At 43.4% G+C, this 14,757-nt stretch overlaps 1 protein-coding gene across 4 annotated transcripts in view; it reads right to left on the bottom strand.

Annotated features, from left to right (window-relative positions):
• MYO3A (myosin IIIA) overlaps window positions 1-14,757 on the bottom strand; it is a 219,695-nt gene that overhangs the window by 98,853 nt on the left and 106,085 nt on the right. For all 4 annotated transcript variants that reach the window (XR_012902077.2, XM_006115285.5, XM_075922537.2 and 1 more), the window contains exons 10-12: window positions 3,063-3,089; window positions 2,635-2,734; window positions 21-137 (exon numbers count right to left, since the gene is read on the bottom strand). Coding sequence is in view for 3 of the 4 variants with exons in the window: in XM_006115285.5 (XP_006115347.3) it covers window positions 21-137; window positions 2,635-2,734; window positions 3,063-3,089 (244 nt within the window). In the remaining variant the exon portion in view is untranslated. The remainder of the gene's footprint in view (window positions 1-20; window positions 138-2,634; window positions 2,735-3,062; window positions 3,090-14,757) is intronic.

Genomic DNA, 14,757 nt, shown 5'->3' with positions numbered 1-14,757 from the left:
ACATTTGAAATTCTTCGTACTTGTGCAGAATAAAGGTCTAAGTTCCTAAATGGATTGACAGCAATGAGAATGTCTCCGACATATGTGTAGATCTGATCCCTGGCATAGCTCTTCTGCAACTGCTCTGTTACTGTGTTCTGTTGTAAAAAAGAATAGGAAAACCAAGTCATGTTCAAGTTAATGCTCAGAAGCATGCTAGTACTTTTAAACATGGGGGCATTCAGAGGCCACAATATTTTTGTATCTCCATCTCCTATGAATCACATAAATGCACATCTTTAGAGCACTGTACAAAGATAAACTAATTAACATTTAGAAACAATCAATTTTATTCATGTAGGACTCCCTCATTTCTCTTTTTAAACTCCCTACCCAAGGATTCTCATCATGTAAGATTGCTAGCCTGAATTCAGATCTGCCATTCTAAGTTCTCAGATTTTTTTTCCTCAGGTTTGATCATAGAGACATAGAAGCCCATTTGTCTGGAGCTCGCTGAAGCCTTATAAATGTGCACTCCTTGGAGTAGGCTAAGCATCTGCAAATGTAAACAGATAGATACTTGTTTGGACATATTCTGGAATCACCTCTTCATCTGTTTTTATGTCCTTTTTTTACTGCCTCAGCAGTAAAAAGCACCCAGAAAGTTGCCCTAAACTGGAAGCTGATTTCTCCCATCACAGAAAAGGTAAGCCACTTGTCCCACCCTTCTTTTCTATAGAGGACGCAGAAAAAGAGGCAAACCAGGGTGCTCTGTCAAATCCCTAATGGAGGCAATAGCTGGCTGTAGCCTGGGGTAATTTAGAGCAGCCTTGAAGCTACTCTAAGAGTGTGTCTACACAGCTAAGTTATTTCAGAATAACGGCTTATTCCAACTTCTGTAAACCTCATTCTATGAAGAATATCACCTATTCTGAAATAGCCATTTCAAAATAAGGCATATGTAGATGCTCCACTTATATTTCAAAATAGCCCCTAACAAGGGCCTAAGTTAGTCCTCCTGGGGCTCTAAATTGACATAGGATGTCTACATTAGGGAAGCCTGCCTCAGACTAACTTTGAGACCTCCGTGCAGTGTAGTCGTTCTTTTTCTAAATAAACTATTTCAGGATGACTATTCAGGAATAGCTTATTCCAAAATAACTGTGCAGTGTAGGTGTAGTCTAAGTTACACAGGATGATGTTTCAATCCGCAGCATCAGAAGTGAACAGGTTTCTTAGGGTCACCATCTCCCCAAATTGTGCTGAGTGTAAATCTGATACAATTGAGAATTGAACTGTCTGTATTTGAAAGAAGAAAAAAAAATAGGGGAAACTCAAGAAACTGCAATTGAGATGGTAACACTTATTCTCACAGAAAAGACGTGATGAAATCATTTCATAGGCTTGAAAAACTATCCTCTCTCTTGTTTTGAGCCATGCCTTTCAATATACTGAATATTATCTCCCTTTATGATCATGGCATGGCTTTCACTGAATGTACTCCTTGGCAAACAGCATATGGTTATTCTGGATGTAAATACATATTTGGATGGGAGTCCTACACATTAGATGAATAGCCTTGATTAGCTTAACTACTGTACTATTAATTAGCTAATGTTTGCACAGTGCTTTAGAGACATACAGCACTATTATTATGCAGTACTCACAGTATGTCTACAGTGGATCCAAGTACAGGGCTCTCTAATCATAGATATGTCAGTGAAGTTTAATTTGTCAATGGGGATTATGAATTTTATTCTCATGTATAACAGTCCCTTAACTATTCAGCGGAGCAACACTGGCATTTCACCCATATCCATTCACCGCCTCTGAATTGAGGACAGAGCCTTGTGGCCTGATTATTCTCTCTCTCATATATGCTAGGGTAAATCTGAGGTAACTCCACTGATGAAAATGGAGTTGTCCTATTGTCAAGTTAGAGGAAGAGGAGATTTAAGCCCTATTATTGCATTCCCTGGCAAAAAGGAGATACATAAAATGCAACAGGGATATTGTTAAGTAGCATCTTAGGAGCTTTAAAAGCAGATTGGTTGGTCACAGCACTCTTCTCCCTTCACGTTACCCATCACAATAACAATCCACTTTTCAAACCTGGGCAAACAAGACTATTTTAAGTATCTAAAATGCGGCAAAAGACGCTCTTACGTGGCCAGATCCTGAGCTGGTGTAATCCAGCACAGCACCAAAGACTTCAATGATGCTACTATGCCAGAAAAGAATCTGGCCTATGATGAAGTGCTGCTATTAAGCTGGGATAACTCCCAATGAAGCTGGAAATAGATATGGTGTCCTGTCTTAAAGTTAAACCATCATCATGGACCAGATGCTTGGCTGGAGTAAACTGGCATGGCTTCATTGAAGTCAGAGGTGCTATGCCAATTTATACCCACTCCTGATCTTGCCCTGGCGGATATTTTGGCATTAAGATGGCACGACTCCAGACACAACAAATCTCATCTCACATTCTACGATATAGCAGGACTTTGTAAAGTACCATGGACTCCTGTGAAATTAACGTGTGGGAATGTAGGCTCATCAAAAAAACAGGTTGGTTAATCTAAAAATATAGCACTCTCTTTTGGCTCTTATCTGAGCACCATTTTCCAAGAAAATTTAATAAATTAAATATATTACCTCATCCAGTACTTCCAAGGTTGCTAAATCATCTACCTCCTCCTGGTATGATGCTAAAGACTTGCTGTAGTCCCCTTTCTTAGTATGTATACGCTCAAATCTACAAAGGAAGAGACATACACTTTCCTGATGTAAGAAAACACTATGCATTTTCAAGGTGCAGATATGTTGAGAGAAACTCCCTTAAAGATGTTCAAACATTCAGATATATTGAATTCAAATTATCAAAATAGCAGTGCAAAATATAGCTTTTAAACTCAGTATCTCCGAGGTTCCACTAATCAAAAACAAAGGCTTTTCTCCTGCAATTGATGGCATGTGTTGTGTGGAGCTTCACAGAGCTCAACATAAGCATAATAATCTATTTGTGAGCCATCAGTGTTAGGACTGGAGCCAAGCTGTAAAGAAAGGTAATAAACTTATACTACCTATAGTAGCTGTGTCCTGGCAGCAACCTAGAAAAAAGAAAAAATTACTCAGATAAGTACAAATCTGGGATTATATGACTGAATAGTACTGAAAGAACAAGCACAAATAAAGCCACCAGAAAGAAGTATTTGAAAAAAAATCGGTGACTTATAATTAGTTAATATTTAGTTTATGGTAGTGCCTAGAGCCCACACTGAATGAAATGCTGTTTAAACACTGATGTAGGAGAGAGAGTCCTTTTCCTAAAAAATGTACCGTCAACAGATTTTTCTTGGACCATATGCAAAAGGGAATACAAAGGACAGAATATTTCAAAACTGCCCTTTCTTACAAGCATGACTAACTGTTAATTTAATAATCGTACAAGGTTTTTAAAATTTTTAAATAGAATAGAAATCTACACAGCATTGCAAAAATATTAAAGAAAAGCCACAAATGAATGGATATCACACATGTAAAAGTAGGCTCTTTTTTGGCCAGGCCTCGTGCGCATAGCTTTCCTAGCCCAAGATTACCTTCCCCTCCAACCAAAAATCCTGCACTATGTGACTTAAGATCAGTAAAAATCAGGAGTAAAAAACCAAACAGGTAAGGGTCATGCAAAGTTCGCGTCAGCCAAGAGCCATCTCACCCCCTCCCCATCAGTCCTGTCACTAGGCAGACAGAATCTGCTAAGCCTATCACAGCAAAGCACGGGAAAGCTCTTGCTCTCTCTATAAAACAGCTTCCCCTCCTGCATTCAGTTGAGGGGTCTAGAAAATTTGGAAAGCAGAACACAAGCCAGGTTCTGAGGGCTGATCACCCGAGGGCCCCCTCCCGCTCACCGAATCAACCAAATCTTCTGCAGAGCGTAACGAATAACGAATATGCCACTGTCTCTGTTGTCCCTTGTATGTCTGATAAGTGTGAGTATTGCTGTCTGATGTTAGAGGTTTGTTAAATAACAGTGTTAGGACATAGGGTATGTCTACACTACAGCACTAATTCGAACTAACTTAATTCGAATTAGTTAATTCGAACTAAGCTAATTCGAACTAGTGCATCTAGACTTAAAAACTAGTTCAAATTAGCATTTTGATAATTCGAACTAGCATGTCCACATTGAGTGGACCCTGAACCAGGGTTAAGGATGGCCGGAAGCAGTGCCAGCAGGGCATCAGGAATGTCTCAGGCTAGCCGAGAGCTGTGCTTAAAGGGACCCAACCCCCACCCCGGACAGACAGTTCTCAGAGGTTCCCCGCTTGCTTGTCTTACTCGATGAGGGACAGCAAAGCAGTCCTGGCTTGGAGTGCCATGAGTGCCTACGCTCGGCACATCACAGCACTCGGCCATCAGACCGGCTTCACTTGCCGCAGGCTGCCATGCAGGGAGGGAGGTCAATCGGGGGGCTGCAGGAGAGCTTCCACCCTGAGGAGTCCGCAGAGCCAACCCAGTCCTCCCCATCGGGGGCTCGTACCCCATTCCTCCCTCACCTCCTTCCACTCACCCCTCCCTAGCCCCCCTTCCTGATGTACAAAATAAAGGACACGTGTGTTCAAAAATAGAAACTCTCTTTATTGAACAGAACTCGGGGAGACTGGGAAAAGGAGGTGGGAGAGGGGAAGAGAGAGGGTGGGAGAGGGGAGGGCAACTAAAATGATCAGGGGTTTGGAACAGGTCCCATATGAAGAGAGGCTAAAGAGACTGGGACTTTTCAGCTTAGAAAAGAGAAGACGGAGGGGGGATATGATAGAGGTCTATAAAAGCATGAGTGGTGTGGAGGGGGTGCATAAAGAAAAGTTCTTCATTAGTTCCCATAATAGAAGGACTAGACACCAAATGAAATGAATGGGTAGCAGGCTTCAAACTAACAGAAAGTTCTTCTTCACAAAGCAAATAGTCAACCTGTGGAACTCCTTGCTGCAGGAGGCTGTGAAGGCTAGAACTTTAACAGAGTTTAAAGAGAAGTGAGATAAATTCATGGAGGTTGGGTCCATGGAGTGCTATTAGCCAGGGGGTAGAAATGGTGTCCCTGGCCTCTGTTTGTGGAAGGCTGGAGATGGATGGCATGAGACAAATGGCTTGGTCATTGTCTTCGGTCCATCCCCTCCAGGGTCCCTAGTGTTGGCTGCTGTTGACAGACAGGCTACTGGGCTAGATGGACCTTTGGTCTGACCCAGGACGGCCATTCTAAGCTCAGGGCTCAGGGCCAGGGGTCTCAGTGGACCACCTTGATTTTCATGCACACCTGCTCCTGGGTGGCCAGGCTGGCAGCTATCCTGCCCTAGACGGCCACTTTCCTGTGCCTAGTGCGGAGGTTGTGGATGAGGTCCACGATGTCCTCACTAGACCAGGAGGGCGCCCGTCTCTTGCGGACCCGGGCAGGCTCCCGGGAGCTGCCAGCCTGGTCCTGGGAAGAGGCAGAGGGCTGGGGGGCATCGGGTGGCTGGCTCGAGCCGTGCCAGGTGCAGGGTCTGCTGGCTGGGTGCTGGCAGGCTTGCACTTGGCACGGGCACCGTAGCCAGCCCGTGCCCCTTTAAGGGCTCTGGGACCGGGAGGGGGGCAGACGAGTTTCCCTGGTGGTGCCCAGAGTGGCCACCAGGGAAAGCTGGGGAGGGCTAGCCTCCCGCTAATTCAAATTAAGTGGCTACACAGCCCTTAATTCGAACTGCTTAATTCGAACTAGGTGTTAGTCCTCATAGAATGAGGTTTACCTAGTTCGAATTAAGCACTCCGCTAGTTCGAATTAAGTTCGAACTAGCGGTTCGCGTGTGTAGCGCCTATCAAAGTTAATTCGAACTAACGTCTGTTAGTTTGAATTAACTTTGTAGTGTAGACATACCCTAAGTTAGTTAGAGGGTTGTGAATAGTACTGTTAGGAGTTAAATAGATGTTAGACCTTATGAGTGAAATTAATGTAAATATAACTGTTAAAAATCCCTGGGTTGTTGTTGTTACTGGGACTTGGAAAAACCTCAGGGTATTTTCCTCTATTGCACTGCATTTTGTTTACTGTTCTTGTTAATAGTTATTTGGCGCCCATGCCTATAAAAACTGTTAAATAGAAAGGTATAGTTAAAAGCTTAATAAAAGTTTAAAAGATATTTAGTACAAGGTTGCCTGTTTCTGCACCTCCCCGGGACTGGCCATATTCCTGAACCTTCCATTTTACATCGACAACACACCATGGCTGTGTCTACACTGGCATCCCTTCCGGAAAAGGGATGCTAATGTAGCGCTTTGGAATAGGCAAATCCGCGGGGGATTTAAATATCCCCCGTGGTATTTGCATTAACATAGCTGCCGCTTTTTTCCGGCTTGGAGATAAGCCGGAGAAAAGCGCCACTCTAGACGTGATTCTCCGGACAATAAAGCCTACTTGAAAGTAGGAATAAGAGATCCTCCAGAAAAGGCTTTATTTTCCGGAGAATCACGTCTAGAGTGACGCTTTTCTCCGGCTCATCTCCAAGCCGGAAAAAAGCGGCAGCCATGTTAATGCAAATACCGCGGGGGATATTTAAATCCCCCGCGGATTTGCCTATTCCAAAGTGCTACATTAGCATCCCTTTTCCGGAAGGGATGCCAGTGTAGACACAGCCCATGAAAATGGCACATTAAGGAAACTGGAATGGAATCCAGACACATGTAGATGTGTAGTTTTATAATGAGGGAGTCAACAGATTATGCAAGAATCATGATTCAGACTAGGTATACATGCCACAAAGAGAGAAGATCAACGAATGTGAATTCATAGAATCATAGAACCATAGAGCTGGAAGAGACCTCAGAAGGTCATCAAGTCCAGCCCCTGATCTAGGCAGGACCAATCCCAACTAAATCAACCCAGCCAGGGCTTTGTCAAGCCGAGACTTAAACACCTCTAGGGATGGAGACTCCACTACTTCCCTAGGTAACCCATTCCAGTGCTTCACTACACACCTAGTAAAATAGTTTTTCCTAATATTCAACCTGGACCTCTCCCAACACAACTTGAGACCATTGTTCCTTGTTCTACCATCTGTCACTACTGAGAACAGCCTCTCTCCATCCTCTTTGGAACCTCCCTTCAGGAAGCTGAAGGCTGCTATCAAAATCCCCCCCACTCTTCGCTTCTGCAGACTAAACACACCCAACTCCCTCAGCCTCTCCTCATTAGCCATATGCTCCAGCCTCCTAATCATTTTGGTTGCCCTCCGCTGGACCCTCTCCAATGCATCCACATCCTTTTTGTAACGGGGGGCCCAGAACTGGACACAATACTCCAGATGTGGCCTCACCAGAGCCGAATAAAGGGGAATAATGACATCTCTGGATCTGCTGGCAATGCTCCTCTTAATGCAACCTAATATGCCATTAGCCTTCTTGGCTACAAGGGCACACTATTGACTCATATCCAGCTTCTCATCCACTGTAACCCCCAGATCCTTTTCTGCAGTACTACTACTTAAATGGTTGGTCCCCAGCTTGTAACAATGCTTGGGATTCTTCCGTCCCAAGTGCAGGACTCTGCACTTGTCCTTGTTGACCCTCATCAGATTTCTTGTGGCCCAATCCTCCAATTTGTCTAAGTCACTCTGGACCCTATCTCTGCCCTCAAGCATATCTTCCTCTCCCCCTAGCTTATTGTTATCCGCAAACTTGCTGAGGGTGCAATCCATCCCCTCATCCAGGTCATTAATAAAGATATTGAACAAAACCGGTCCTAGAACTGAACCTTGGGGCACTCCACTAGAAACCGACCGCCATCCTGACATCGAGCCGTTGATCACTACCCGCTGGGCCCAGCCTTCTAGCCATCTTTCTATCCATCTTACTGTCCATTTATCCAATCCACATTCCTTTAACTTGCTGGCAAGAATATCGTGGGAGACTCTAGCCCAGATGGCTCGGTTCGTTGTCTGACCACAAAGAGATAGGCAACACCAGCAAAGTCCAATCACAAGCTCTTTATTGAAGAGTGCACACAACAATAGAGAGCGGCCCGTCTCCAAAGAGAAACAGCCCCGATTTTAGTAACAGGTAGGCTTATAAAGACAGTTCAGTCGCGTCATAAGCTCTTCACCCAAGCCACTTGCCCCCCTTTCTAAAACTTTTAATATCTATGCATATCTTGGCCAACCATTCATTGTGGCCAGAAGCGCTTCATAATGCATCAGCAACTTTCTTATCCATCACAAAAGGCAGGTACCAGGAACAAGGAGACAAAGGAGTCGGGCACAAACAAAGGGCAAAAATAGGGAGGTAAGATTAGCAAAGGGGAACAAAAACAGGGAGTTACTGACCAGTTCCCAAAGCAAGCCATTCTACTTACAGTAGGTACAAATATGTAATTTATCACTATCTTACTTTTATAACCTAAACCAGCATGGAGGGTGCGCCTCTGTCTGAACCACTTTCCTGGTTCTGGTCAAGAATACTCAGAGGCGTATGAAATTAACCTTTGTTAACTTTCCTTAGCATACTGTTGACCAGGCCTTTTTTTTCTGGTCCCAACAGTATCAAAAGCCTTGCTAAAGTCAAGGTATATCACATCCACTGACTTTCCCACATCCACAGAGCCAGTTACCTCATCATAGAAGCTAATCAGATTGGTGAGGCACGACTTTCCCTTGTGAATCCATGCTGACTATTCCTAATCACTTTCCTCTCTTCCAAGTGCCTCAACATGGATTCCTTAAGGAACCCTTCCATGATTTTTCCAGGAACCGAGGTAAGACTGACCGGCCTATATGTCCCTGGATCATCCTTCTTCCCTTTTTTGAAGATGGGCACTACATTTGCCTTTTTCCAATCATCCGGGATTTCTCCCGATCTCCATGACATTTCAAAGATAATGGCCAAAGGCTCCTCAATGACATTTGCCATCTCCCTCAGTACCCTCAGATGCATTAAGTCCGGACCCATGGATTTGTGTACATTTAGCTTTTTTAAATAGTTCCTAACCTGTTCTTTACCCACCAAGGGCTGTCGATCTTCATCCCATCTTGCGTCACTTAGCGCATTAGTCCAAGAGCCCCCCTTGTCCATGAATACAGAGGCAAAAAAAGCATTGAGTACTTCATCTTTCCCCACATCATCTGTCACTAGGTTACCTCCTTCATCCAGTAGGGGACGCACACCCTCTCTGATCACCTTCTTCTTGTTAACATGCCTGTAGAAACCTTTCTTGTTATCCTTCACATCCTTAGCCAGTCGCAATTCCATTTGCGCTTTCGCCTTCCTGATAACCACCCGGCATTCTCGAGCTATACATTTAAACCCCTCTCTGGTCATGTGTCCAAGTTTCCACTTTTTGTAAGCTTCCTTTTTGTGCTTAAGTTCACCAAGGATTTCCCCCTGTAAGCCAATCCGGTCTCCTACCATGTTTGCCTCTCTTGCTATATGTCAGGATGGTTTCTTTCTGTGCCTTCAATACGGCTTCTTTAAAACACTGCCAGCTGTCCTGCACTCCTTTCCCCTTCATGTTAGCATCCCAGGGAATTCTGCCCATCCAGTCTCTGAGGGAGTCAAAATCTGCTTTTTTGAAGTCCAAGGTGTGTATTTTACTACTCTGTTTTCTTCCTTTGGTCAGCATTCTGAAATCTACCATCTCATGATCACTGCTTCCCAGGTTGTCACCCACCTCTACTTCCCCTATTAGTTCCTCCCTGTTTGTGAGCAGAAGGTCAAGCTGTGCACAGCCCCTGGTCGGATCCTTCAGCACTTGTGGCAAGAAGTTATCCCCAACGTTCTCCAAAAACTTCCTGGATTGCCTGTGTATTGCCATATTGGTTTCCCAACAGATGTCAGGGTGATTAAAGTCCCCCATGAGAACCAGGGCCTGCGATCTGGAAGCTTCTCTCAGTTGTTCGAAGAAAGCCTCATCTATCTCATCCACCTGATTCGGTGGCCTGTAGCAGACACCAACCACAACATCACTGCTGTTGTTTGCTCCTTTAAACTTAACCCATAGACTCTCAACAGGTTTTTCTCCCTAAAGTATAACAGCAGAAGATTACAGACTGAACTGAGTTTAAATGCTTCAGGGGGTAGCCAAGTTAGGCCGCTACAGAAAAAAACAACAAATGGTCTGATAGCCCTTTACAGATTAACATAACATGTAAATGGTATCGTGAGCTTTCATGGGCACAGCCCACTTCTTCAGATGACTGGAGTTATGAGTTTGAAATAAATAGGAGAGGGAAGGAGGGGGGGAGAGAAAGGGAGAGGGGTGTGAGACAGAGCATCAGTAAGTATCTGGAGAATGGGTACTTAAAGTAAAGCAGATAAAAATCAAAGTCAATAGATAGATTCCCATGCCAGCAAGGATACTACTCAGAGAGCTGTTAGCACCTTCACTGGTTGTTAAATTGGTAGTGTCCCAGCCAACCTTCATCACGATTGAGTCCATTAGCATGTGAATTGAATTTGTGGATGAATTGTAATTCCAAGGCTTCCCTGTGGATCTGGGTATAGAGCTGATTTGTGACAAGACAGCTACTTAGAGATCTGTCATAGTATGATTTGGAAGGTTAAAATGTTCCCCAATAGGTTTCTGTACATTTCCTTTACATATATCTGATTTGTGTCCATTGCTTCTTTCCTGCAGAGACTGTCCAGTTTGTCCAATATATATAGCAGTGGGGCACTGCTGGCATTTGATGGCGTAGATAAAAGTACTGGATGTGAAATCAAATGACCTTTTGATTTTGTGGCTAATGTTGTTTGCTCCAGTAATGAATTCACCAGTATAGATATGTGGGCAGAGTTGGCATCTCTTTTGTTTGCATGTCTGTGTTCCTTGAGGCTTATGATGTGGTTGTGTGGTATGGTTATCAGAAAGAATACATTTCAGGTGAGGGGGTTGTCTGTAAGCAAGAATAGGTTTTTCTCCCAAAGCCTCTGAGAGTGAGGGATCAGTTTCCAACATGGGTTGTAGGTTGTGTATAATGTGTTGGAGGGGTCTGAGTTGTGGATTGTAGGTAACAACAAGAGGAGTTCTGTTATTTTCTCTTTTGGGTCTGTCTTGAAGTAGTTCATGTCTGGGTACTTTTTTGGCTCTGTCAATTTGCTTTTTCACTTCTCCAGGTGGGTATTTCAATTTTAGGAATGCTCTGTAAAGATCCTGTAGGTGATTGTCTCTATCTGTGGGGTCAGAGCAAATCCGGTTATATCTTAGGTCTTGGCTGTATACAATTGACTGAAAAATGTGACTAGGATGGAAGCTGGAAGCATGAAGGTAAGTGTAGCGGTCAGTGGGTTTCCGACATAGGGTGGTGGAAATTTGCCCATTATTTAACAGTACTGTAAGTGTCCAGGAAGTGGATTTCTCATTTGGACTGGTCCAGGCTGAAGTTGATAGTAGGGTGGAAGTTGTTGAAATCCTTGTGGAATTCTTCAAGAGTCTCTTTTCCGTGGGTCCATATGATGAAGATGTCATCGATGTAGCATAAGTAAAGTTAGGTTGTTAGAGGGCAAGAGCTGAGGAAACGTTGTTCAAGGTCAGCCATAAAGATGTTGGCATATTGTGGTGCCATGCAAGTGCCCATGGCTGTACCGCTGATTTGAAGATAGAAATTGTCTCTGAATTGGAAGTAGTTGTGGGTGAGGACGAAGTCACAGAGCACTGTAATCAGATGTGCAGGGTTGTTATCAGGGATGGTGTTCTTGGTGTCCTGTAATCTGTTTTTGTGTGGAATGTTGGTGTAAAGGACTTCTACATCCGTGGTGGCTAGGATGGTATTTTCAGGAAATTACTGATGTTTTGGAGTTTTGTCAGGAAGTCAGTGGTATCGCTGAGGTAGCTAGGAGTGCTGGTAGCATAGGGTCTGAGGAGGGAGTCGATATAGCCAGATAATCCTATGGTAAGTGTGCCAATGCTGGAAATGATGGGCCGTCCGGGATTACCAGGTTTTTGTATTTTCATCTCAGTCCTAGAAAAGCTGCAGGAAAACCTTTCATTCACTCTGATGTTGAAGCGCATTTAAAGAGGCAGGAACTTACTGGGTGGCTTGTCCAAAGATGGAGGAATGGTGTGTGGATGCAGTGAAGTGTCTGTCCATGACAGAAGTGGGAAGTCAGGCACCCACTTAGCAATGATGCCATTAAAGGAGAGTCTAAAAACCTGGGGCAAGATCGTTAGTGAAGATTGTTGAGGGGAAGTAAGCAAAGTGCATTATGCGGGGTCTGTGCAACTTCCTAGATCTGGAATTGGTAACTTAGTTTTTTGCTAGAAGCCAAAGCCAAAGGGGCTCAAGGTATGATAAATCTTTTCACACAGCAAAATGAGAAACATTTGGGCAATCTGACTTCTTGGATTCTCAACCCAAACCTTTCACATGCCTCTGGCAGAAGGAACTGGTACATCCAAGAACCGGTCTAGCATAGTATCTAGCAGAGTGCACTGGTGCTTGTCCACAGCAGCTTATAAATCCCTGGAGATGGCACTTTATATAGTCTCTCAGGGCTATTCAGCATGCAAGTCACAAACTCACTCTGCATGCATGTACACATTTCATTTAGCATTATGCTGAAGTTCAATTGAGCGTAATGACTATTTTCTGAGGGCGAGCGCATAAGCAACCCTGGTGCTATCGCAAAGTCTAGTGGGAAGGCAAGCAGCTTTTCCATCTTGTGCAGAAGCCAGCCACAATTACAACATTTGCATGCTTTTGAGCACAAGGGAAAAATCACTGTATATTTAACTGAAACGTTCAGAGTCCTCCATGCTTTGAGCCAGACTATTAAAAGTCCAGCCCTGTGGAGAAGTCAATGTTCTAGGGGATAACTCCAGGAAGTACAGGGAGCATCTCAGTGAACACAGGATTTATGGTACTCCTTTGGAGGGTGGAAAAAGTCCAATCTGTGATATTCAGAATCCTGTGGGCCACCATCAAACTGTCAATAGTGAGCCACAGCAGCATAGGAAAGTCATGAGTTTCCTGAGTCATTTGTAACTGTCATGAAGATTTCACCATAGTAGGGTACAAAATGGCTCATGATTTTTTAGCTGCATTTAAAATTGATGCAGAAAACATGTTGGAATAACAGCATGCAGCACCTAGATGATCAATCTGAAGCTATAATTACACTTCTAATGGAATGGATATTTTCTGCTAGACAATCCTCTTCTTGGAGATTCTTGTGCAGTAACAATTGCACTAATCATATATACTCTTCTATGATAATATTATGAAGACAGTTTGGGGTCCTGTTATACTGATTATGTGAAAATATTAACTCTTAATTACAATGCCCTTCATTCCAATGTCTGCTGATCCTTGACTTTGTTTCTGGATTATCTACAGGATGTTATTGCATTCAGGGGCAAAAATATGTAATTAATAACAGTAACAACAGGTTTCATATAATTACCCCTGTTCTATACGACACTTGTGTTTATGTACCTCCTTCATTCTTAACAGATTCAAATACAGAAAGTGCTTTAAAGGGATGAACTGTGCTTTGCTGTAACGAAGCAATGTATTTTGAGCAGCTACATGAAGGTCATTTTGTGCTTTAGAGTACATATCTGACATCTCTGTGACTTTGATGAAGACTGCAAATACACACAAAAAAAATATAAGGCAACTGACAGTGTTTTATTAAACTATATGTTCTATTTTTTCCCATCGCCTGAGGATCATCCAAAACAAAACCTTATGTCAAGTCATGTTTTCCATTTCTGGTGTGACTATCACCTACTGCATGTAACAGGGTTTAAAAAAAAATCTTACTGAATATTAAAGAGCCTGCTGTACCTCTGGATTTGTTTCCAGCACCGTATTTCATTTACCCTAGCAGGTTAACAAATGCATCGCTATAGGAGGCAAATCTCCCTCCCCCTCAAAAAATTGTACATCTTCCCCCTAAACATTTTTATCTGATTTTACTTTTGGAAATTTGGTCTTTATCCTTGCCACACTAATGGATGGTTAATGTATACAGGCAGTCCCCGGGTTACGTACAAGATAGGGACTGTAGGTTTGTTCTTAAGTTGAATTTGTATGTAAGTCAGAACTGGTACATATTGTAGGGGAAACTCTAGCCAAACATTTCTCCAGAGCTCAGTTTTATTCTCCCACACCTCACTTCCCTCAGTCCTTTATTCTCAAGCTGAGGTGTCTGCTGTGAAAAGCCGCTCTGCGTCTCCCTGGTCTGCTGGGGGAGGGGGCGCTAGCTTCGCGTCTCCCTGGTCTGCTGGGGGGAAGCAGCTAGTGCGGGGTTGCCTCACCCCGTTTGTAAGTAGGGATCCGATGTAAGTCAGATCCATGTAACCTGGGGACTGCCTGTATAAAAAAGGAAGAGGGAAACCCACAGATTCCCACAATTTGATTGGCTGACATTCCAAGAATTGCATAGCTTGTTAAACCACATTATTCTGTTAATTTCCTATATATACCAGAGACACAGATTTGAAGAATATAAAATATTTTCCTGCTTTTCTGTCAAAGGGCACAAACATCCCTCAAGGGCAGTTACACAGCTTCACTTCCTCAGACTCCAGCCACGTAAAAAAAAAAAAAAATCCTTCCAGACACATCAGTGCTGATTTTTTGTTATTGTCCACATGGACACAGGAACCTAGTTATTCTGGTTCATAATGTTCAGTTCAGATAAACTGTTTGTTGTAGGCATTAAATCCCACACCAATGTTCATCAATCAATTTAAGAATCTAAAGGAGAGAAACATTAACCCAGTATGGAGAAGAAAATGAGTCAAGGTAGCATTGTTTT

The sequence above is a fragment of the Pelodiscus sinensis genome, chromosome 2 (genome assembly GCF_052426305.1).
Source record: "Pelodiscus sinensis isolate ZL-2025 chromosome 2, ASM5242630v1, whole genome shotgun sequence".
NCBI lineage: Eukaryota > Metazoa > Chordata > Testudines > Trionychidae > Pelodiscus > Pelodiscus sinensis.
Note: the sequence above shows the minus strand (reverse complement) of the source record. Positions and strands in the feature narration are given on the sequence as shown.